The 24,661-nt window shown below is 42.8% G+C and overlaps 1 protein-coding gene across 2 annotated transcripts in view; it reads right to left on the bottom strand.

Moving 5' to 3' along the window:
- Positions 1-5,110: 5,110 nt before the first annotated feature.
- TXK (TXK tyrosine kinase) overlaps positions 5,111-24,661 on the bottom strand; it is a 62,930-nt gene continuing 43,379 nt past the window's right edge. For both annotated transcript variants that reach the window (XM_045985830.1, XM_045985841.1), the window contains 7 exons: positions 22,678-22,752; positions 19,537-19,708; positions 15,982-16,198; positions 13,766-13,830; positions 11,440-11,558; positions 9,826-9,983; positions 5,111-6,668 (listed from right to left, as the gene is read on the bottom strand). In XM_045985830.1, the coding sequence (XP_045841786.1) occupies positions 6,600-6,668; positions 9,826-9,983; positions 11,440-11,558; positions 13,766-13,830; positions 15,982-16,198; positions 19,537-19,708; positions 22,678-22,752 (875 nt within the window). In that variant the 3' untranslated portion in view covers positions 5,111-6,599. The remainder of the gene's footprint in view (positions 6,669-9,825; positions 9,984-11,439; positions 11,559-13,765; positions 13,831-15,981; positions 16,199-19,536; positions 19,709-22,677; positions 22,753-24,661) is intronic.

The raw sequence follows: 24,661 nt of genomic DNA, 5'->3' as shown, positions 1-24,661 counted from the left end.
ATAGCAGCCACTTGCCATCTGGGGGAGGGGAGGCAGAAACCTTGGCAGGACCAAGAAAGGGAGCTAGAACTATGACAACATGGTGAATTTCTGCACCCCTGGACCAGTCATATGGTCCAATAACACCTGATTCAACCTCAGCACTATTGACTTGGGGCTGGATAATTCTTTGTGAGGGAAAGTTCTGTGCACTGTACAATGTTTAGCAACATCACTGGTCTCTAGATGCCAGATGCCCAAAGCACCTCCCTACTAGTAGTGATGGTCAAAAATCCCTGTCTTTTGGGGATTGGGCTTCCCCCTGCCCCTTATTTTGGAAGTAGAATGGGGCCATCTTGACCTCCAGAGAGATTTGATTCATTCACTTGTCTCCCTCAAGCTAGCAAGGTGTGGGAGCTCTGGAGGAGAAGAGGGCCTGGAATGCTCATCTGGAGATGGACCCCATGCAGGTTGGAGGGGCCGGTTGCTCTCCAGCGCCCCCCTCCTTGCTGCCAAACATGGGAGCAGTTGAGACTCCACTCATCACGCCCCCTTCGACTCATCAGAGGAGTAGAAGGCCAGCAAAAAAGAGGTCAAGCCAACCAGTACTGAGGACCAGCCCTGGCAATATCTGGGGAGGGGGGACAGAGATGGCTCTGAGGACAGAAAGTGCCTGGATGGATTTGCACATTGAGGAGTCGGCCCACAGCACTGGCCAGACTAAATCCTCACAGGGCTTCTGTTAAAGCAACGATAAACAGCTGGCCAGTGGCTTGTGGTCCAGGTTCAGAAACTCTGTTCAAAACAGAGGTTCTTAATTTTTTTGTGCTACAAATCACTTTGGAAGTCTGGTGAAACCTTTACTACTCCTTCTCAGAATAAGGTCTTTAAGTGCATAAAATAAAAATATATGAAGCTGGGGTGCCTGGATGGCTCAGTGGGTTAAGCCTCTGCCTTCTGCTCAGGTCATGATCCCAGGGTCCTGGGATCAAGCCCTGCATCTGACTCTCTGCTCAGCAGGGAGCCTGCTTCGCCCTCTCTCTCTGCCTGCCGAAAGTCACAAAAACTGCTAATATAAAGAACTGGATTTTCTTGTTTTGTTTTGCCTACATTTGGAATTCGAAGAAGTGTTACATTTTAGTTATAGGTCTGGAAAAATAAAGATGTGATTTTTTTGTTAAAGTTCAAGTTTATGGCTCTCTTTAATTCCAGGTCAAGAAGCTTTTGTAACTAGATCAGTGGTTCTCGACCAAGGGCCATTCTGTCCCCCAGGGAACATCTGGCAGTGTTCCTGATTCATTTTTTGTCATCCTCACTAGTGGAGTAGGGATATGCTGCCAGGTCAGTGAGTAGCGAGGATGATGCTGAACACCCAACAGGGTACAGCATCTCTTTCTATAGTAAAGAATTAACCATCCCGAAATGTTGGTAGCACTAAGACTGAGAAACCCAGAACTAGAGGAAGAACACTTGGTCTAGAAAAACTAGAGTAAGGATAAAGACTTACTAGAGGCAGCTGGGAAGTCTGCCCCTTGCCCAAACCCTGGGAAGTCTGCTCCTTGCCCAAACCACATGACCGATCTTTAGGAAGCATGAAAAGCCTGTCATCCCCACTTTACCCTCAGCGCTGTTGTCTTTAGAAGAAGCTAAGAGGCAGGATCATGATTCTAAAGACATGTGCTTCTTAGGACACCCAGACTTCCTGGGTTTAGAGGTTTAGACCCAATGAGGGCAATTATGCAGGATGTAACAAAAAGAGAGGAGATAGAGGCCAGAGCTTAGAAACAAAGTAAAGAAATGGGTTGATCTGGGGCAGAGAGGTTGGCTTCCTTGAGACTGGCAGCTGATGTGATGGGTGGTGACTAAGAGTCGCTCCTTGACCAAACGTTAGTCAAGCTCCTCTGAGCCCTCTTCTTGACTAGGGCACATCCTTGGGCCCATCACTGCGGCTATACATCCCACCTGTCTTTGCTGTACTTGGAGTTGAAATGCATCTCTCTCCCTTATTGCAATAGTCTTGAATAAAGTCTTCCTTAGTGTTTTAACAAATGTGAAAACATTAATTCTCTACCAGTCAAGGCCCAAGCTCTGCAGCTCTGAGGATGGGGAAGGGGCCAGGGGATCTGTAAGGAGGCTGAGCTCTAATGGCAGTGGCCCTATAGGGAGCAGAGGTGACGTTCTCTGTGGCTGAGCCCACGTTGACAGGGAGGACTCCTACAAGGGGAATTGGTATGTCTGACGGAAGCGGAAGACCAGGTACAGCTGCAACCTGAAAGAGAAGGAGCCACCAAACACATGGGGGCAGGACAGCCCTCGCTTCCCACTCAACCCTCATCACCATTCTCTGTGTAGTACATAGGCCTCCAGGATCCCTGCACCGACTTGGGGAGTCAGGCATGTCGTCTCTCCCAAAAGGCATCTCTCACCAACCACAGTAAAGGAGAGACCCCAAACTTGGTTTAATTTGATTCAGAAAAATAAATATTATACTTTTTACATGGAGTACCAGGCAGGGTATTTATCCTGGCTAGGTGTGGATGTGTGTCTGCATATAGGCGGTTCCCTGTTTAACACCCAAGTCTTCTCCACAATGGAACTGGGGCAGTTCTCCTCTGGGTGTGGCTCAAGGTCATGGTCTGCACTTTTCTCATCTCCTTGTGTCACTGGCTGATACTCTTCTGTTACACATTCTCTCCCGCATCCCACACCATGTATGTGGGATTTTCCCACCAATGGGGCCAGCACCCAGATAAGAATTCCTTGATTCTCCCAGTTATCCAGGTTGCTCTTGAAGTTAAGTGTCTGTAACCAGGTGTGAGGGGAGGTTCTTTCCGTCCTGAAAATCAAGTTCAGTCCTCAGTGTAGCAGTTGCACCTGTACATAACCAAAGCTTTTCCCCAGATTGGGACAAGTTCCCTGAGGGTTTATATGCTTACAGTTTCTTCTGCCCCCCAGTTTCTTCTTCTTATTCCTGGGTGCTGCCCTGTACCACGTAGAACCAGATGTGAAAATTACACTATGCTCAGCATGAAAGTGTATATACCATTGGATTTCACTTATATAAAGTTCAGAACGCCCAGTAATCCATGGTGTTGGAATCGGGATATTGATCACTATTGGATTAATGACTTGAATAGGAAACAAGAATGGATTCTGGATTTCTGGAATGCATCATTTCTGGATCTCAGTGTTACTTACACAGATCTACTCACTTTATGAAAACTAAGCTTTATACATGTGATTTGTGTACCTTTTTCTTCCAGACATAGATCTGCCTGGGAGGATTTCAGGCTTCCCTTTTCCCAAAGCTTGAAGAGCACAGTCTCTTGAGTATGTCCCAAGACCAGTTGGGAATGCTGGGTCTCTGGGCCGGACATGTGTTTGGTGCACTGTGAAAATCTCTGATCTCTGAGACAGCACCTGAGCTGAGAGACCTGTGAGTTGTAGGCCTACAGGACCAGTGGGAAACCAAGAGAGGAGCTTCTTTGTTTAAAGACGAACTCCACACACCATGGTCCCATTACCGGCAATCAGACACACTCTCCAGGTGGGTGAGGAGGGACCCAAGCCTCTATGCACGTGAATGATTGGGAGGCTTCATTGAAACGGAAGGGCTGTGCATGCCCTTCTCTGTCCTGAGTCTCTCTAAAGAGCTGAGCAAACATCGTGCTGGATCAAATGCTACCGTATCACATGCGCTTGATTGCTGATCAAATGTTTTGCCAAGACAACCGCGGGACCATGCACTGTACTTCAATAAGAAGTTTACTAAGAAAAAAAAATCCTTTGGTTATTCTTGCCAAGTGGGTATTTACACCGAACATATTCTATTCCTGACCTCCAAATTCCTTCTGTTTTCCTGGACTTCCCCTCTCTCCTTTGACCCCCGTCTTCTCTTTTTAATGGCTCTCCCTCATAACCAACCCCTAAATCCCCTCTTCGTTTCTTATCCAGGGCTGTTTATTGCATTGTCTCACCCCAAACTGTGTAGGCTATCCACAGAAAACTCCTATCAATAACGAACACTAAGATTGGTTGCAACACAAAGTTCCCTTCCAAGGAGACGTTGTGTCACTACTCCTTTAAGGAAATTTTTTCTTTTCTTTTCCTTTTTTTAAGAAATTTTTCAAGAGTCTTGGGATCAAGACTCACATTAGGCTCCCTGTTCAGCAGAGTCTGCTTCTCCCTTTCTCTCTCCCTCTCCCCTGCTCATGCTCGCTCTCTCTCAAGTAAAAAAAAAATCTTTAAAAAAAAAAAAAGACATTCCAAATCCACACATTATCTGGATCCTCAGTTACAGACACGATAGCTCCAGTTACTCCTGTTTCTTGGCATCTCGAACTTTCCAGAAGCGTCAAATCACCAAGGATGAGAGCTTGCCTACCACTCCCAACATAAGCTCTCAGATGGGCCAGCGGCTGCCATCTGACCTCCGGCAATGACTTATCTCTGGACTCGTACTTGATCTGTACTCTGTCTCCCTGCCTGGCACTGATGGCAGCTACTCTGCAGTCGACCCTAACTTTTCAACGTTCGGGTTTTCTGTTTGTCATAACGTTAACCTTCCACCTGGCCTTGGCTTTTGCTGTTGGATAGTCTCACGCCCTCTTGCACGAAACGTTGGCCTATCTCAGTTGAACTCGGGTCTCAGTCGTAGGAGCCCTGTCTCACCTCCCATAGTCATGAGGAAGAGTGGGATGATAATCTCAGAAACAGCACAGGGTCTCATACAATATTTCTAAGAGCACCGCTTGAATTGTCAGAGTTGAACGTTCTCGTGCCTGATGCTCATTATTTCAGGGCTCATTGACTGAGTACCACACATATTCAGATGCATCATTTTTGCCATGGGAAAAATATGACTTAAAAGTCACAACTACGACCAGCCAGCCACTTAGATTCTAATGAGAATATAATGCAGAACCACGGCACAGGGAGGGGCGGTGTACAAAGGCTAGGCTCCCATTGTGAACCCCTATGGTGAGAACACTTGTGCTTTTTTTTGGCCACCCCCTTCTTCCAAGGGGAATTCTGAAGCACTCACAATGATAAAGATAAATTTCCAATCACTTCTACAAACAATGCATGAGAAATTAAAATTTAATTATGACTATGCTTACTTTGTCTTGAACTCAAAGCCCTGGACTTTGGAAACAACAGAGCTTGAGGTAACAATTGGATATCTTGGTTTTGCCTCCTCTTGTTCTTATGGAAAAAAACAAGTCATCTTCTAAAAAGATACTGGAGGTAATTTCTCCAACAAAACGAGGCTTCTTGCAAAATCAGACCCATAAATACAGAGAGTGAATTGATGGTTGTCATAGGGAAGGGGACAGGGGAATGGGCAAATGGATGAAGGGGAGTGGGGGATACAGACTTCCGGTTACGGAATAAATAAATCACGGGACTAAAAAGCACAGCGTAGAGAATATAGTCAATGATATTGTAATAGCATTATATGGTGACAGATGGTAGCTACCCTTGTGAGCACAGCAGAACACAGAGAGATGTTGGATTACTATGTTGCATGCCTGAAATTAATATCACGCTGTATGTCAACTAAACTCAAAAAATTTTTTTAAGACTTTAACTTAAAAAAGATATGAAATCTTCAAAACGTATAACTTTTCTTTACCTAACTGTGCAATAAGCATTCTTTCACACTATGAGGAAAATAAAATAAAACAGATACATTGCACATTTAAAAAAAAGTCTTTAGAACTGTTCAATTTCACACAAAGTATGAAATTTTAGCACTGAAATTCAGGTTCTGAACTGACCCTGACAATGGGTATTGCTGGAAATGGGAATGTCACCAGGTCCTGTTCAAAGAATTTTGTCTTCACAGTGTTTAAAACTGGAACACCGTGGGGCACCTGGGGGGCTCAGTTGATTAAGTGTCATACTTTTGATTTCAACTCAGGTCAAAACTTGATCTTGGGGTCGTGAGTTCAAGCCCCACGTTGGATTCCATGCCTATATTAAAAAAAAAAAAACAACAAAAACTGGAATACAAGAAACTGTCTCTAAAATAATCATATATGTGCAAACCCAATTTGTTAAATAACATAAGGAAGATTATAAAAGACAGTTTAAGAATGTTCACATTCATGTGGCCTGTAAAGGTGCATTTTCCACAAAGATCTGTATAGCTCAGAAGCATTAAATTCTGCAGAGAAGGCTTCTTTATTCCATGAGTTAGCAGAATGTCTTCACTTTAGCAAGTCACTGAATTAAAGAATGTCACTCCTCTTCCGAAAAGAAATTTCCTCAGCCGTGTAACGGGTCAGGTTTTCATATACTCTTAGCGGTTCTCAGGGCTACTTTCATGAGAAGAAGCAGCCACTAAGAAGAATGTTATGGAGCATTTTTCCTTTCTTCACATTTGGGACACAAATAGGACCGAAAAAAGAGAGTTTGGAAGTCCCTCTCCAACATCCATGTGGAAAATGACTGCCAGAATATTCTTAAATTTTAAAGTTTGAAAAGCCGGTGATCTCTGCACTGTTTTCAAGAGTCAGCAACTCTAAAGGAAGGTGTTCGTCATCAGTGACCCCACACAGGATTTCCTTTTGTGGTAATTTTGCAAGATGATCCTCTGGATTGCCATTCCGTTCAGGTCACCAGGTTTCTGCAATCTCTGTGAGAACCTGCAGCAACTCAGCAAATGTAGGGCGGCCTTTAGGTTTCTGGAAAAGAGAAACAGAGACGGTCAGCTCAGCCTGAAAGTCGCTCAGATACCACCTCTGAAAGAGGCTGGCAGGGACCTGGATCCAGGCCAGTTCTCCACAGATGGAAGAGGAAGATATCTGGACGGACACACCGGGCATGCCTGGTAGTTGAGTGACGCATGAGTGAAATTTTAAGAGTACAGAGCGCTGCCAAAACAACTTTAGCTGCAAACACGAGCCACCTGGGGCGCCTGGGTGGCTCAGTGGGTTGGGGCCTCTGTCTTCGGCTCAGGTCATGATCCCAGGGTTCTGGGATCGAGTCCCGCATCGGGCTCTCTGCTCAGCGGGGAGCCTGCTTCTCTCTCTCTCTCTCTGCCTGCCTCTCTGTCTACTTGTGATCTCTCTCTGTCAAGTAAATAAATAAAAAAAATCTTAAAAAAAAAAAAACACGAGCCACCTGAGGCCATTTCAGTTTAAATCATTAAAATTAAATACATCTTTAAGTTCTGTTCTCTGTCACACTGGCCACTTTTCAGTTCTTCAACAGCCAGGCATGAGCACCATATTGGATAGCACAGACATAACACAGTTCCATCGCCACAGAAAGTTCCATTGGACGGTACTGCCCTAGAGATCTATTTGGATGACTTGCTAGGCATGGGGCACAGAAGAGCTGGGAGAGAATGGGCACCCAGACTTCCAGGCTCTCGGGCTCTGCCCAGTCATTCTCTAGACTTGCTCCCCTGGAGAAAGAAGGATTTCAGTCAGAAAGCAAAAGGCATGTTTTTATAAGGGACTTTGCAGGTCCCTCTGTGCTATCTGAAGGCTCAGTCAGCAGAAGCCCCGGTCACAGACACAAGGATTAGAACATTTTTCCTATTTCACCGTGGGATGTGGTTTGGCTTTGGCTCCATGCGGAGGAAACGACGACACTGTTGGCATCTTTAAAATCCATGGGAAAGGGACGCCTGGGTGGCTCAGTGGGTTGGGGCCTCTGTCTTCGGCTCAGGTCATGATCCCAGGGTCCTGGGATCGAGTCCCGCATCGGGCTCTCTGCTCAGCAGGGAGCCTGCTTCCTCCTCTTTCTGACTGCCTCTCTGCCTACTTGTGGTCTCTGTCTGTCAAATAAATAAAATCTTTAAAAAATAAATAAATAAATAAATAAATAAATAAAAAATAAAATCCGTGGGAAATAGAACCACCTGCGGTAGCCACATTCTCTCGAAGACCACTGGCAGCAGAGTGTGTGGGGAGACACCACCCTTACTGCTTCCTAAACAGAGGGGCCCCGTGGAAAGGACAGAGCTGAAGGCTGTGGAAGCACACATTCGGGTTCTCCGTGAGGTTCCAGGAAAAAATTCTGGAGTTTTTAGAGAAGGCTGACATTCTGCAGGTAGTAGAGCCTATGAAACAGTGTGTGTGTGTGTGTGTGTGTGTGTGTGTGTGTGTGTGTGTGTGAAGGATAATATAATCACATTTAAATGTAAAGTTGCCTGGGGCATCTGGGTGGCTCAGTCATTAAGTGTCTGCCTTTGGCTCAGCTCATGATCCCAGGGTCCAGGGATCCGAGCCTCGCTTCCCTGCTCAATGGAAGCCTGCTTCTCCCTCTCCCACTCCCCCCTGCTTGTGTTCCCTCTCTCGCTGTGTCTCTCTCCATCAAATAAATGAAAAAATAAAAAAATTTAAAGGTGCCTAAGCACTTAGGGCATTTAGATTACCTTAAAAAGTTGTAGGCAAATTACCTTTTGCAAACAAATAAATCAGCATAACCAAAACCATTGTTTTAATCAATGCTCTGACTATGATTTGAGACTGACATCATTTACTCCAGCCTCCTGCCAGCCTCCGATTTACTCCCTTTTCTGTTTCCTCTCCAGAGATAAATGAAATCTTAATAACCATTATATTTTATGCACCTGTACATATCTATTGTTCCGTAGGCAATATATCTTTCTAAGCTATCCACGCTGTTATTGCTAAGAAGCTCTTAAGACAGCCATTTGCTATTAAGAGCTCACTTGGGACGCCTGGGTGGCTCAGTTGGTTAAGCGGCTGCCTTCGGCTCAGGTCATGATCCCAGCATCCTGGGATCGAGTCCCACATCGGGCTCCGTGCTCGGCAGGGAGCCTGCTTCTCCCTCTGCCTCTGCCTGCCTCTCTGCCTACTTGTGATCTTTCTCTCTCTGTCTCTCTCTCTCAGACAAATAAATAAATAAAATCTTTAAAAAAAAAAAGAGCTCACTTAACATTTGCCCGTCTTTTAAGATTTCCTTGCAGAGCCGTTCATTAGATGTAAAATATTTCCAGACATCGAGGATCTTTATAAAATTAATACTTCTCTAAAATGTGAACAACTACATGGCTCGTGAAATACTGAGTGTTTCAGTGTTTGCGGATGGCGGATCAAGTGATTTCCTTTTCAGCCGGGAGGAAACTCCTCATCCCGCTGTGGGTTTTTTCTCCATGGACACTGTCAGCTGGAAGGAGAAAGCTGTCAGAAGTCACAGGGGAGTCTGATATGAAGGGGAGATGTGAGTTGGGTCTGTGCCCAGAGAAGACGGGACATGCCTGGCTTCATTTTTAAGTGTTGGCATTTCGAGAGAAAGAAAATCTGGACTGACACCCCCCATCCCCCACCCCAAGAGAATTTCCCAATGACTAGTTCAGGGCACACTTTCTGGCTTTTTTCCTAATCTATCAGGAGTCTGAAGTGCCAGAAAAAGAGATGAAACCCATTAGAGTTAGCCTTGGAAAAGCAAGACAACTTACAGCAGAATGAAGTAAATACAAACATCCTTCTCTTTCCATGTAGACATTTGCCAAATGTGACTGTGCCCTTAGTTTCCACCCACCGGTTCTCAAAGGGAGTGAAACACCTCACTGCTGAGGCTCTAGTCACATCAAGAGTTTCAGGGAGAACCAATTTCAGACAAAGCAGATTTGAAAAAGGCTCTGAATTCCTCAGATGAATGACCATGGTTAAAAACAAAATGGGTTGATGATTCCATAGTGGGAGTTTCAGATAGAAATAGCCCTTCTGGCTCTTAGGGATTCTAATCAAGAAACAGACTCCTTTTCCTGCCCTTGGTGGAGTCCTGGGGTCATGTTTGTCCCACTCAGGTCTGTTCTCAGATGCTTGGGCTGCCAACCGTCTCTGGAGAGTAGGGAGCACTCACCTCGTGCCAACAGCTGTACATGACTTCATAGATGGACATTGGGGCCAGTTGAGGACGGTACAGCCGGAAGCCTTGAGAAATGGCTTCCACGACTTGCAAATTTGACTTATTCTCAAATGGCATTTTTCCTTCTGTGAACACTTCCCACATCAAAACTCCTACACACGAAATGCATGTAAACAAGAGGTTACTTGAAACTGAAACAACTGTTTCAAACTACAAGGCCTTATTTTCCTCTTTCAGCCTTTGAATTATAATCACCCAGAATGAGAGCAGTTCTATCTAGGAATTGAACCATGTGTGCCTTCATTTTCAAACAGGCCTACAACCTGAAAATATTCCAAGTGGAAACAATGCCTTTCTTTCCCATTGGTCTTGACTGCCTCCCAAGTGAAAGAAAATGCTGCCAGCATTTTCATTCGTAAGTATGTTCCTGTCTTCACATCCTGAAATCAACAGGCCTCTCTGCCATTCCATAGAAAATGACAGAATTGTGTGGCCAAGAGTTTACCAGCCAGTAGAAGGCACGTGTTTCCCTCTTCCCACTGAGAGATGAGACTGCTGGGTAGAACAGAATATCTAGCAGGGGCTTGTGTTCTATAATCGTTGATTGGTTGATTAGTGAAACTCCCTCAAGGCTCCCATTTGAACTTCATTTAATTAGTCACTTATTCTAAGAAAATGTATTATGTATTGATTAAAGATCAGGCAGATGCTAGAGCCAGAAGACTCCAGAAACCTGTCCATGGGCTCAAGCAGCTCACTGTCCCGTGGGTGACAGAGACAAGTGGTCATGTAAAACTCAGAAATTCTAATTGCTCTGTAACCACTTGAACCAACCCTGTGTTGTTGTCCGTTCATCTCACAACTTGACTGCTCTCCCGTAGAATGTAAAATGTCACCTGCCAAAACTACCAAAAGTCAGTGGAGAACTAATGAGATCAATGATACAAGTTTAACTTTATGTGGACAATAAAATTCACAGCCTTCTGAAGGTGCAGAGGTCTCTCTGAAGCCAAGAAGCTATCCAGTGAGGTCTGGGCAAAATAGAATAGATAGCTTATTGCAAACTGCCACTTTTTGAAAATCAACTCAAAGAGCAGACTCCACTTGACATGGGTCTACAACATCTCTCTTTCAATGAAGAACGTTACACAATATAAATTCTAACTGACAGTTCCCAAGGAGGCCAACATCTAAATTCCACAAACTCAGAAGGTAATGAAATAAATGCGGTGGTGTTGCTTAGCAGTTAGAAATGAAGTTTATTAATTACACTCGAAATTCAGTGACACCTTAGATCTATTTTCCTGGCAATTCTCTGTGGTGTTAAAAAAGACGGCTGCATTTGTCTTCTAGATCAGCAGACTCTCTGTTACGGTTTTCCTGCAAATGCTCATTGGGAAAGGATAAGATCCGCAAGGTGGACTTATATAAGAAGGTGAATGATATTGGTTGCAAAGACAGCCTGGATGTACTTAGAACACTTAAGACAGAAGCATAGTTACAAGAAGACCTTTCTAGAATGCCACATCCTGTGAAGAAATCGAAGCTTAAAAAAGATTGGCATTTTATTAAATCAATCTCCATCAAATAAATATCAGATTTACTCACCAAATGACCAGACATCAGATTTGCTGCTGTACTTGTTGAAATGGAAAACTTCAGGAGGGGACCACTTGATGGGGAACTTGGCTCCAGAAGAACTGATATATTCATCATCCAAAACGTACCTATGGTCATTAGATTCAAAGCACATTGTGCTAATTACCTCTGTGCTACTTAATTCAAACCCCATTAGTCTACTTTAAAAAGTTCTAAAAAAGAAACCAGGGGTGGTTTAACAGGTTAAGCAGTCCATTCTTGATTTTGGTTCAGGTCATGATCTCAGGGTCCTGGGATTGAGTCCCCTGTCGGGCTCCCTGCTCAGCAGGGAGTCTGCTTGAGGATTCTCTCTTCCCCTCCCCTTCCCCCTACCCACTCAATCTCTCTCTCTCTCTCAAATAAATAATCTTTAAAAGAGAAATATTTTTACCTCTAAAAGTTTCTCTTCTTGTTACCAAAATGGGAACGTATCCTAGATAGTGATTCCTCCCCAAACCAAGCCTCAGCTGGGTTTATTTGGGTCTCAGAAAACTAGTACAATTCTTCAATCCAAAACCGATTGAAATCAGGAACCCACTGATTATTTTAGTTATGACAAATTCTTAATTCTGCAAAAGAACATGCTGAGTGCTCTAACAAGCAGGGCTATACAAAGGAAATTTTAAAAATATATATATATGGCAAAAAATAAGTTCAAAGTTGGATGTCTAACTTTTTTCTTCATGCATATGTGTTTTGTGAGGCAGAGAAAAGGGGAAATAAGCACACTGAATGTAATACATTTGATGTGAAAAATGTCCAATGCATTAAAATGGCCCTATATGAAATCAGTAATAACTATCACCTCCTTCTAAAAAACTACAAAAATATTGAACTCTCTCTCTTTTGAGACTTGTAGGTAGAAACATCCAAGTAAGGGAATTTGGGGAGAAGAATCTGGAGAGAAGAATGATGACTAACTTGTAGTCCCTGCGTGTGCAGTATGGTAGCTTTGAGTTAGTCAGCGCTTCCTCACACTCTCTTTTTTTTCCCCAGTCCCCTACCACACCCCACCTTTAACTGCTTCATTGAGCCAAAAGTCATCCTACTATGGAAAAGTGTGACTAATAGAAAACAAAAGAGAAAGAGCCATTTTTCATAGCTTTTGAGTTTCAAAAGTCTAAGCTTTCCACAGAAGGAGGAGGACTGAACTGTTAATAAAATGTTGGGGAGAAAGACTCATAAATAAGAGTGATATCTTCCCCCCCCCACCCACCACCATCCATCCCCTCTAGCAAATGAACCTCTGGAGCTGGGAGGTGGGAGAGAACAAGGGGAAAGGAGAGGAGAATTAGACGGTAGTGGGTGACTGAGGCAGGGTCCTGTCCCCTGCACTCTAAAAACACTGCCCCACTTACATGGCAGGGAAAGAAGGTTGCTAGGATCCAGGAGCAAAACAGAACCTGTGCCTCTTCCCCAGGTCAAGCCCCAAGAAAAGCAAAAAGATTCCCAAAAACCAATAGCTGTGGATGCATCTAAGCAAATAGGACCTTGGAAAGCTCCAGGGGGGTTCTAATCATGGAGAATGCCAGAATGACAACATCTTGCAGTAGAAATTGTGCATGAGTCAGCAGCCGCCTACGCAGACGTCCAGCCAAGGACAAAAGAGGAGGATGTTTGCTGCAAGGATACCAGTTGTCAGTGGCTAACAACAAGGACCAGACATGCCCTCTCCACTACATAGCCCCATGAAGTCATACAGAGAAGAAGTCGTTCAGAGAAGAAGACATACAGAATTTGAATTTGACCCGAAAGTGAGTCAGAGAGATATCCTGAATTGACAGGCATTGAACTTTTGGCAACCTGAAGGAAGGGGCGCTCAAAATATCGATGGCATTGTGATTCAGAAAATGAGGTAAGATTTTCCGCACTTGAGTCGTAGTCTTAAAGTCAACTACTACACTTGATCATAGACGTGCACAACAATGGCATGGAAAAGTCAGAGCTAAACAAATGTATTCTTTTATCTTTCAGAAATACACATATATCACAAAAGCTATTTTCCTCAACTTCATGCATCTGACGAGTAGTTTGAGACATTTTGAAAAATTTTAAGTTGTGCCTGCATAACTGAAAAGAAGATCCGAAGAATAGTTCAAAGCACCCATTTACCTTACAGCTAACATTGGGTTATGTCCTAAAATTCAAAGCAGGGCAACAGGCCAAGCAACCACATCAAGATTTTCCCCAGGGGAAAAAAAAATAAAGAAATGCTATTGACATCTTCAGTTTGTTAGTAGACAAGATGTAAGATTCCCTCTTATGAGTAAACAAAAAATATGTTTCTATATTGTACCTCGTCATTCCGAAGTCCGATATTTTTACTATACTTGCAGCACTGACCAGACAATTCCTTGCTGCCTATGGAAACAAGAAAAGAACCCACATTTGAATATCATCTTTCTTTAAAGAGTTTCTACTCGTCTTTTCCTTACTGTATTTGGGGCCCCATATGACTTCTCTATGAGCAGCCATGTTTTCTGGGTAATACCCGTGATACTACGTATGACTCAGTATATCTGCCCTCATGATGGATTTTAAGGATTCTTCAAAGAAATAACAAAAAGTAAAAAGCAATTTTAATATTTTTCTTTTAAAAGCCTTTAATCCCTCTCAACAAGTATCTTTGATAAATAGGAAGACTATATCAAGAGACGTTAAATGATGAACCCCAGCATTAAAAGGAGTATGTGTTTTTAAATAATGCAGAGACCACGGATTTGAGGCCAAAATAATTCATTTTCAGAGAGTTTCATCAAAGAAAGTCATTGATTTGGTTATTGAGCATCTTGTAATTCAATAGTCTGATAGATTTTTTTCTCCTCTAAGTTGATATGTGCTTCAGTTAGTCTAAAAACAAAAACAAGGAACTTAAAATGGTAAGCCAGAAGGAGCCAGTTTGGAAGATTTTGACAAATACTAGCAACAATCTCCAAGCCAAGCCGCAAGCTAAGCCCTTGACGGGGAAAAGACTCAGGCTTAGCTGGCAGACTTTAAAGGCTATAAAGATGGATAAAACAGAACACGAAGAAGGCAACCGAGGAAGAAACCAAGGATGGGGGGAATCTGAGAAAAGCCACTTGGAGCAAAGAGAATGACCAGGACCATCACCCAACGAAGTTTTGAATTCTAATCTCTACATTCTAATCTAATCAGGCTGGGAAAGACTGAGCCGCAGAGACTAGAAAAGTAGGCTCAGGGCAATTGATGCCGTATTCATCCCTTCAAAAATTTGTGTAATAACTACTACGTGCTGGAGCCTGGGAAACATGCCTTGAGGGATACAGAGTGGTGGTCCCAATGGGTATGGAAAGGCTATAGCTATGGAATAGCATTGTTGAATTCCTCTATAAAGCCAGGAGCGACTATAAGTGCTCACATGTAGTAGTTCATGTAATCCTCCCAACAAGCCCACAGGAGGAAGGCGCAATTCACACCAGGTCCTAGCTGACTAGCTTGCCCAACATCACACCGCTAGTAAGAAACAAAGGCCAAATTTCAACCCTGGCCATCGACCTTCAGAGCAGTGGTTCTGAACCTTGGCTGCCCCTTGAACTCAACGGGGCACTGGGGGCAAGACAAGCTTTAATTTTTTTTTTTTTAATTAGGTTGTAATGTTCAGAGCATTCCAGCACAGAAGGATTTACATTTCTAGACCTCCTCCGTGATGTCAGCAATGCAGCTGTGATACTGTTACAAGCAAACCACCCCCACCTGGGGGGCAGGGGGCAACCCCTAGAGCCTGATCTGCACTGCCATATGCCCCGCAGAGCACTTGGCCAATATGGACCCTCAACACGTATTTGATTATTGGTTGAAAGGAAGAAAAGTGGAAGTAATGGAAGAAGAGAGGGAAGGTGAAAGGAAAGAAAAGTAAATTAGTTTTGGCTAGTTGATAAGCACGATAGTTAATCAGTTGAAAGCATATTTAGAACAGCGCCTCCCTCGGCCACAGCATCAAGGGGCCATAAAAATAAAGCTCCATTTCCCAGAGAATTACATGAATAGGAAAGCATTTAGAAACTAAGCCAAAAGTGTTTTATTTAAGGGGTGCCTGGGTGGCTCAGGTCATGATCCCAGGGTCCTGGGATCGAGCCCCGAATCAGCTCTCTGCTCAGCAGGGAGCCTGCTTCCTCCCCTCTCTCTGCCTGCCTCTCTGCCTAGTTGTGATTTCTCTCTGTCAAATAAATAAAATATTTTTTTTTAAAAAGTGTTTTATTTAAAAGAGTGAAAGTCATTGGGACGCCTGGGTGGCTCAGTCGGTTAATCATTTGCCTTTGGTACAGGTCATGATCCCAGGGTCCTAGGATCGAGCCCCACATTGGGCTCCCTGCTCAGCAGGGAGTCTGCCTCTCCCTCTCCCTCTGCCTCTCCCCCTTTGCTTGTGCGTGCTCTCTCTCTCTCTCTGATAAGTAGAAATAAAATCTTTAAACCAAATAGTGAACGTCCTCAATAGTCATATTCTTCTCAATGTCACGCAGAGAATAACGGGCCGATTTAGGTCCGACTTACTAAGTCCCTGTGGATGAAGCAGTTCCTCTCCAGATACTCCATCCCTTCGCAGACATCCTGGCACATGCTCAGCAGCCCCTCCTTGGTAAGCGCTCCCCTTCTGTCCCTGACGTACTTCAGCAGGCAGCCGTTCTCCATAAACTCGGTCACGATGTACAGCGGCTTCTGCTGTATGCACACTCCATAGAGCTGGACCAGCCTGGGGTGAGATAATTTCCTGTTGAAGAAAAAGCACACCCCAGTCAGCAGACTCATTTTTGCCCTTTAAAGCGCGGAGACTCAACTGGTGATATTTACCAGCCCTACGTATGTAATCTTCAACATCAAGATTCGAGAAAAATGAACCCAACCACAGAGAAAGTAGAACAGTTTCCTTTCCACTGTACGTGCTGCCTAAGTGGGGTCAAGGGTTCAAGCAGCACTCCCCAAGTCCCTGCAGGTACAGAATATCACATGTTCCGTATTCTGTTTTTTTCTGCTTCTCTTCCTGCGAGCAAGACTTTGGCTTCCTCACTCCTTGCTTGGGTCTTAACAGAGCTCCTGTTCCTTGAGTTTCAACTTTCCTGTCCACAGCTGCTCAGACGAAAATTTGAGACAGATTGAAGGGAGGAAACTGTGATTGATGTATTAAAAAAAGAAAGAAAGAAAATTAAATTCTAAAAAAAAAATAGGGCACCTGGATGGCTCAGCCGGTTAAGTGTCTGGCTGAGCTCAGGTCATGATCCTGGGGTCTGGGATTGAGCCCTGCATCAAGGAGCCTGCTTCTCCCTCTGCCTCTGCTTCCCCCTCTCTCTGTCTCTCATGTATAAATAAATAAAATCCTTAAAATTTTTTTCTAAAAAGTAAAGACATTGAAAATGAAATTTTAGATAAAGTTGGAGACTAAAAACACTTGCCAACTTGAAACCCTGCTCTGTATTTAGCAGACACATACATGCACACACAAACGCACACACGTACACACATGTCCTTGAATGTTGTTAATTAAAATACAGACAGAACTTTTTAGTGATCTAAACTTCAAAAGTTTATTGTTTCTCCTGGAGTATAGCATTCAGTCCCTTAAGGCTTGTTAAGCCAAGTAGGCATCATGGAAAACAATATTCAAGTTAATGTTTGTAATTTTTAGAAGATGCATAATAAGCCAACTTCTCTGTTAGTCAAAAGTAACTTGAAACGTTACCTCTTTTCATTTATAGAGGCAAAATGAAGTCAACGACTCAGGGAAATTATTTACCCTAAAATAATGTAGAGGAGTGATTAGTTGACATATTACCATAGGATTAGCACACAAGACCACTACCAAGTAGTGGAAAAGAGGCATTCAGAGAACCTCTACATGATTTTAACCTGTAGATAGATATCTTGTATATGTATATTTTGTCTGATTTATCTTTCTCCTTTATAAAGTGTATTTTTCAGTTAAGGGATGCCATTTATACGTATACAGAATAATGGCAGGAAAGTCACTCTTGAAATGGAATATTGATCTGCCACAAGAAAACCATCACATTGATACCCACAGATAAACACCCGAAAACGGAAACATGGCACTGAGTTTGCTTAGCAAGATCACCAAAAGAGGGATAAGTACGTTGATGAATTAACACAAGTGATACAACAGAAATCATTTGGGAGTTGGTCTGCCAGTTAAACACAGTAGGGAAGACTTCCTGGAAGAGGTGACATTTAAACGACACACAAGAAAGTAGGTAATACAGTAACACCACGCTGTGTATGCTTGGCAGATAGAGCTCAGTGTGTGCCAGCTATGCACGCTTGTACAGATGAGTGGATCTGGGGCCCCTGGGTGGCTCAGTGGGTTAAGCTTCTGCCTTCAGGTCAGGTCGTGATCCCTGGGATCAGCCCTGCATCGGCTCTCTGCTCAACAGGGAGCCTGCTTCCTCCTCTCTCTCTGCCTGCCTCTCTGCCTACTTCTGATTTTGTTCTGTCAAATAAATAAAATCTTTTAAAAAAAAAAAAGGATGAATGGATTTGCAACAGGATGTCAGAAGGAAATTGTTTTTTCTCACTTTCAGAAAATTCAGGGGGGAAAATGCTGTATTCAAACCCAAGAACACATTATGCCCATCTGAACTGATTTAAAAATGAGCCATTAGCTTCATTCCTGCCTCTGTAAACTTCTAGGAGTCATTGATATTGCTCACACTCCACACACCTTCTGCCATCCTCAAAATATCATCCCCAGAAACCTTGACCCCAAATGCCCAATAAGGCTTGAAACTTTCAAGAATCCTCTTGTCATGACATTGGACATCTCTAATTCTTTTTTGTTTCATAGGCATTCCTACGGCTTCAACTTTCCCTGAACTAAAATGTGTCACAGTTGTTCTTATGATACTCACAAATCAACAAAGCAATATAATGTTTTGTCCCTCCTCTATATATAGGAAAACATCTTACATGTCCAATGCAGGTGGCATTGGGGAATAGAGGCCAGACAGATATGTGCCTGGGGTCACCTAGGGGCACAAAATCATCTTCGGGAAGCTGATATCATGGGAAAATTTTGTTTATCATAACTTCCCTTGAAATTCATTTTATTGTAACTAGATGAGAAGAATATTTTGATTGGACACCTGGGGTAGGGTTAAGAGCCCTAAGAAATAGCACTGCTCTGCTGTTAAAGGAGAACGGGTCCAGTTAATCACTTCTTGGTTTTTTGGTTGGTTTGTCTGTTTGTTTGATCAGCTGACATCTGTACATTTAGAACAGAACTAAATTGCTTTGGATAACAAAATCTACATAAAGCCATCTGGGGTTTTCATTTTTCACCACATTGCTTCTCCTGTAAGTGTTGGATAAAGACTTAAGGAAAGTCGATGGATTTGATTTGGCTTGTCCTGATCGAGCCCAGATTACAGATATAAGCCACGGCCACATATTCAATGGAGTCAAAAATGCTGATCTGGGAAATCACAGACATGATCGATCCCATAGGAACAGGAGCCAACAGACCACAAGATTCACTTCTTTTAGGGCTCTGAATTCTTAAATTCTCTGAAAGCAAATACTTTATCTTTATATGGCTATTTAAACAAAATCAACATTTTTGCTTCCAGGAAAAGAAAAAAAAAAAAAAAACAGAAGGAGAGAATAAAGGAAGGAAGGAGAGAGAGAAAGCAAGAAAGAAAGAAGAGGGAGAGAGGAAGGGAAATAAAGGGAAAGGAAGAAAAAGAAAGAAGGAAGAAAGAAAGAAAGGAGAGAGGGAGGGAAAGAAAGGAAGGAAGGAAGGAACAGAGGAATCCTGTAGAGAACATACATTCTTGTCACTTTCATGGATTACTTCATGTAATTCACACAGTGAGGCAGTGACAAAGGTATTGTTATCTCCATTTTAGGAGGGAAGAAATTGAGGCTTAGAAAGGTGAAAAAACTCACCCAGATCACACAGGGGTCACATAATTTGCCCAGGTCACACACTAGCTTGGGTAGAGTTGTGACATAAATCGAAGTGTGATTGCTCCAAAACCCATGTTCTTTCCATGACATCAGAATGCCGCATGCTGCTTATCTGGTATGGCTCATACTCACATCATCACTTTGGCCTCCTCGATGAAGTCCTCTTCCGACATGGAGCCTTCACTGATGGCCTTGATAGCTACCCGGATGTGCGCTCGCCATTCACCTAAATGGACCACTCCAAACTGACCGCTTCCAATCTCCTTTACAAAAGCCAGCTCAGCAGGATCTATCTCCCATTTTTCTAGAAAAAGAAAACATCCATGTTACAAGTAGGGAAAAATTGTAGAGCTAGAAGAGATCCAGGAATTATCTAGACCTACTCTATTCCTTTACAAAGAAGTTAAAAGTTTTATGAATGAGGGGAGCAGAAGGGCAACCATTTTTAATACTCTCATGGTCATTTCCATGTGTAATTCCAGAATTCAAGTTTAAAGATACGAACTTGACTTGCTTGGACAGGATGAAAGGCAAAGCTTTGCCTTTCTGAACCAAACCTACCAAAAGTAGATCAGGCCGAGAATATGTATGTCCCCATTTGTTTTTGTCCTGCTGAGTAAACTTATGAGGCACAGGACCTTTGTTTTCCCCACCTTCCCCCCATACCGCTTCTTCTGTTGCTCCTTGGTCCACTCCCATCCCTAAAGGGCTTTCCTGTATTCACGTCCTCTCCTAGGGAAAAGCCTAACCAAGTCACCTAATAAATACATCCAACGCCACGATTCTAACTCACATGTATCTGAGTATATGTTTGAAGTGAAATTTGTGTTATGATATATTTCACTTCCATAGAAGCCAAATAAGGCAAAAAGAACTTTTTAAAATAACCCCCTTGAAAACACTTCAAAGAGAAAATCTTTCCGTTTCGTCTCCTTTTACATAGCAACACCGCCATCTGGTGGAACTTTTGAATAATGCCTTTAAAAGAATTGTAAAGGCCTGCCTCCCAATAGTAGGATATGTTTTAAAAGTAACATGGGAGGGGCGCCTGGGTGGCTCAGTGGTTTAAGCCGCTGCCTTTAGCTCAGGTCATGATCTCAGGGTCCTGGGATCGAGTCCCACATTCGGGCTCTCTGCTCAGCTCCCCTCTCACTCTCTCTGCCTGCCTCTCTGCCTACTTGTGATCTCTCTCTGTCAAATAAATAAAAAAATCTTAAAAAAAAAAAATAACATGGGAAAGGGGCGCCTGGGTGGCTCAGCGGGTTAAAGCCTCTGCCTTCAGCTCAGGTCATGATCCCAGAGTCATGGGATCGAGCCCCGCATTGGGCTCTCTGCTCAGCGGGGAGCCTGCTTCCTCCTCTCTCTCTCTCTGCCTGCCTCTCTGCCTACTTGTAATCTCTATCTGTCAAATAAATAAATCTTAGAAAAAAAAAAAAGTAACTTGGGAGGATATATTTATGACTTTATACTGACATAAATTTATTCAACAGAATATAACCATGAAGGAAAATACTGACAAATTACACTTCATAAAAATCCTGTTCATCAAATATATCTCATTAAGAGAGGGAAAAGATAAGCCACAGATTGGGAGAAGATATTTCTAAAGCATGTCACGTGTAAAGAATTCTTATTCAGAATATGAAAAAAATCCATTAGAAAAAGGCAGACAACTATATTTTTAAAGGTTAGAAAACTCGAATGGAGTATCTTTCACAAAAGAGGATACCCAAATGGCCACTAAGCCTATTAAAAGTTGATCAAAATAATTAGAAATCAGGGAAATGCAAATTTAAACTGTAACGAGATAACACTAATACATACAGCAGATTGGCTAACGTGAAACCTAAAGACAAGAATCCACAAGGATACTAAATGTTGGCAAGGGTAAAAGTGTGGAACAGCTGGAAAGCCCATATGCTATTGGTTGAAGTGTAAGTTGGTACATTAAGTGTTTTGGAAAACGAACCAAATCTGAGTGTGCACATATTCTATGACCCAAGAATTCTACCCCTAAGTGTACAGCCAACATTGTTCAAGCTTAAACGTGTACTGAACCTCATCCAAAGACATGCAAGAATGTCCATAATGATGTTATTTATGAGATAAAAATTGGTTCCAACCCAAATGGCCATCTACGGAAGGACTGGTAAGTCAGCTGTGGTATAGTCGTGAACGAGATGAGCCAGCCACACCCGACACCACCGGCGAAGGGAAAGAAGCCAGATACAAAGGCACAGTGTCTCATTCCATTCATATTAAATAGTCAAAACCAGGCAAAACTAATTGAGTTATAGAGTTATGAGTTGTGCACTGTTCTAAATGTTAAAAAATTGAGAAGTTTATTTTTAAAAAATTAAACAGGACCATGCTCTACCTAAATAAACGGTTAATGATAGAACTTTTATTATACATATAGCATTAAGGGCAGAGAAATAACCCAAGACCCATAATATCCTGAATCATTCTCCCTCCCCAATTAAGATAGAGAACCTGAGTCCTACTTATCTGTTACACTACATAATGATGTCATCATTTATCTAGGTATTTTCTGTTTCTCACTGAGAGAAACTTAAGGGAATAAAGTGTCACCAAATTACAGAACAGAATTCTTTGGCTCTTCTTTATTCTTACAGATTTGCAAATACACATCTGCTAAAAATAGTTCAAATTAAACTTTCTAAGGTTGTATTTTTTTTTTAAGATTTTATTTCTTCATTTGACACACAGAGAGAGATCACAAGTAGGCTGAGAGGCAGGCAGAGAGAGAGGGGGAAGCGGGCTCCCTGCCTAGCAGAGAGCCCGATGTGGGACTCGATCCCAGAACTCGGAGACCATGACCTGAGCCGAAGGCAGAGGCTTAACCCACTGAGCCACCAGGCGCCCTCTACAGGTTGTATTTTTAAAAGGTGAAGGGGACACTGGGTGGCTGTTTGTAACTGTTCTCTCTTGGACAGCAGTCATTTCCCGGTCATCCTTATATCCAGTCAGCAACAGCTCAAACCACCAAATAAAAAGGATTGTAATCTGTCGAAAGTGTTCCTGCTACTGTATAATAAAATTTGAAGCAAAACCGAAACATTTCCTCCCAAAGTTTAAATTGCTCTGGTAAGATGCATATATTTTAAGTATCTCAGAAGGGGGATTTAAACTTTGAGAGGAAACCTATCTAGACATCTCAGAAAAGCTAAGAATTTAAAGAATGTAGACGGAACTTGGGGTCAATTCTTTGCTGGACTTGATGTTGCCCTTGGGTACACGTGCATACGTTACCATAGCTAAAACCAGCTGTGGTTGGCAAACAGCTTCCCATCAGTCCGACTGGGTAGCGGAGACGGGTCATTAGACCTGGGGAGAGACAGAAATCGGCATTTCAAGCCACTTACTAACATAAAAGAAAAAAACCAGTGTACTAGATGATGATGTTGGTCTCCAAATAAGTTAGGTAGAAAAGCGTTCTCCATTAGTTTATTTACTTATTTTCCCCATTTTTCATAAAATAACATTTGCTCATTGGACACACATTTTAAAATCCAAGAAAATTTAAAAACGAAGTAAAGATCTCACAAAATCTTAGCAGCCAGAGATGCATTGTTATCATTCATGTGAACACCTTGGCAAAGATCTCATATATGTGTTTGAAAACATATATACACCTGATATGTTTCACAGAAAAGTACATGTTTTCCTAGAAACATTTTTACACTCATAATGCCTTTGATATATGTTAGTGACTATAAATTAGAGTTCAGTTATTTCTAAGATGCCACTATTATAAAATACGCTGTATGGTTTTGGTTTTTTTTTAAGATTTTATTTATTTATTTGACAGAGATCACAAGTAGGCAGAGAGGCAGGCCTGGGGTGGGGGGTGGGGGGGAAGCAGGCTCCCTGCTGAGCAGAGAGCCCGATGTGGGACTTGATCCCAGACCTGGGATCATGAGATCATGACCTGAGCCGAAGGCAGAGGCTCAACCCACTGGGCCACCAGGCGCCCAATGCTGTATGTTTTTGAACATAAGTTTTTAGGTACCTCTCAAATTATCGCCTTAGAATAAATTCCTTAAAATGTGATTTCTTGATCAAAGCACGTATAGAAAACTTGTACTGATTCATTCAACCACCAACAGGTTTAAGTGTGCCTATTTCCTGACCCCACTTTTTGAGAGTAGTTGGGTTGTTTTTTGTTTTGTTTTTTCATTTTTTTTAAAGAGCATGGTAGAGTAAATGAGACCCCTTTTGATTGGGTCAACCTGTAGTATTCTGTTCCATCAATTTCAATTTAGTTCAACAAGAATTTGTTATTTACTTCTTCGCCTAATGTTTATTTGGGGCCCGCTTTGTGCCAAGCACCATCTAAAGAGTGGGACAGAGCAGTGAGGCAGTGCATAAGCCAGTGATGGTCCCTGTTCCTATAGAGCTGACATTTTAGTTGGAGAAGAAAATATAAACAAGTACACACACACACACACAGAAAAAGCAGACGATGATGAGGGGTAAGCAGAGTAGATACAATACAGCTTCTATCGAGTGGGTGCTCAGGCAAGGCCTTTCTGACGAGATGACAGCTACGCTGACGTTCATTGACAAGGAGTCATCTTACAAAGATCAGGAAGAAGAGCTTTCCAGGCAGATGGAACAGCATGTGCAAAGGCTGGAAGACAGAAACAAACATGGCCAGTATAAGAAGAGAAAGAAAAGAAGGCTCATTAAGTGTCTACTGTGTGCAAGACAGTCTTCTAGGTAGATCTCCAAGATCTCCAAGATTCTGGAAGACCGAAGATGAATAAGGTTAGGGTACTCAGGGGCTCCATCTCAGTGAGGGGAGACAGGTAGAGAAAGGCAATTCTAATATAAAAGGAGTAGGTCCTGGGCTGGGGAAACACAAGATGCTCCAGGACACAGCACCTCACACATTTTTGGATCAAAGAAGTCTTCTGGAAGGAAATGATCCCTGAGATGAATACAACAAATGGAGTTAACCCATGAAGAGAACCTGTGAGGAACACTCCAGACAGAGGTAACAGCATGAGATGATACATAGAGATGAAGCAGGATGTGCTACTTGAGCAAAAGGTGAGGGATAGAAGAGGCAAGAAATTACACTTGAGAGGTGGCTAATATTCTGGTTATGATGGGCCTTGTAAGCCATATTAGGGAACATTACATCATCCTGCAAGTGAGAAGAAGACATGGAGAGTTCCCAAATAAGGGAGTGGCATGGTCAGATTGACATTTTTGGTAGCTCGTTCTAATG

Source organism: Meles meles, chromosome 2, assembly GCF_922984935.1.
Source record: "Meles meles chromosome 2, mMelMel3.1 paternal haplotype, whole genome shotgun sequence".
In the NCBI taxonomy this organism is placed as follows: Eukaryota; Metazoa; Chordata; class Mammalia; order Carnivora; family Mustelidae; genus Meles; species Meles meles.
This window is presented reverse-complemented; position numbering and strand designations above follow the sequence as displayed.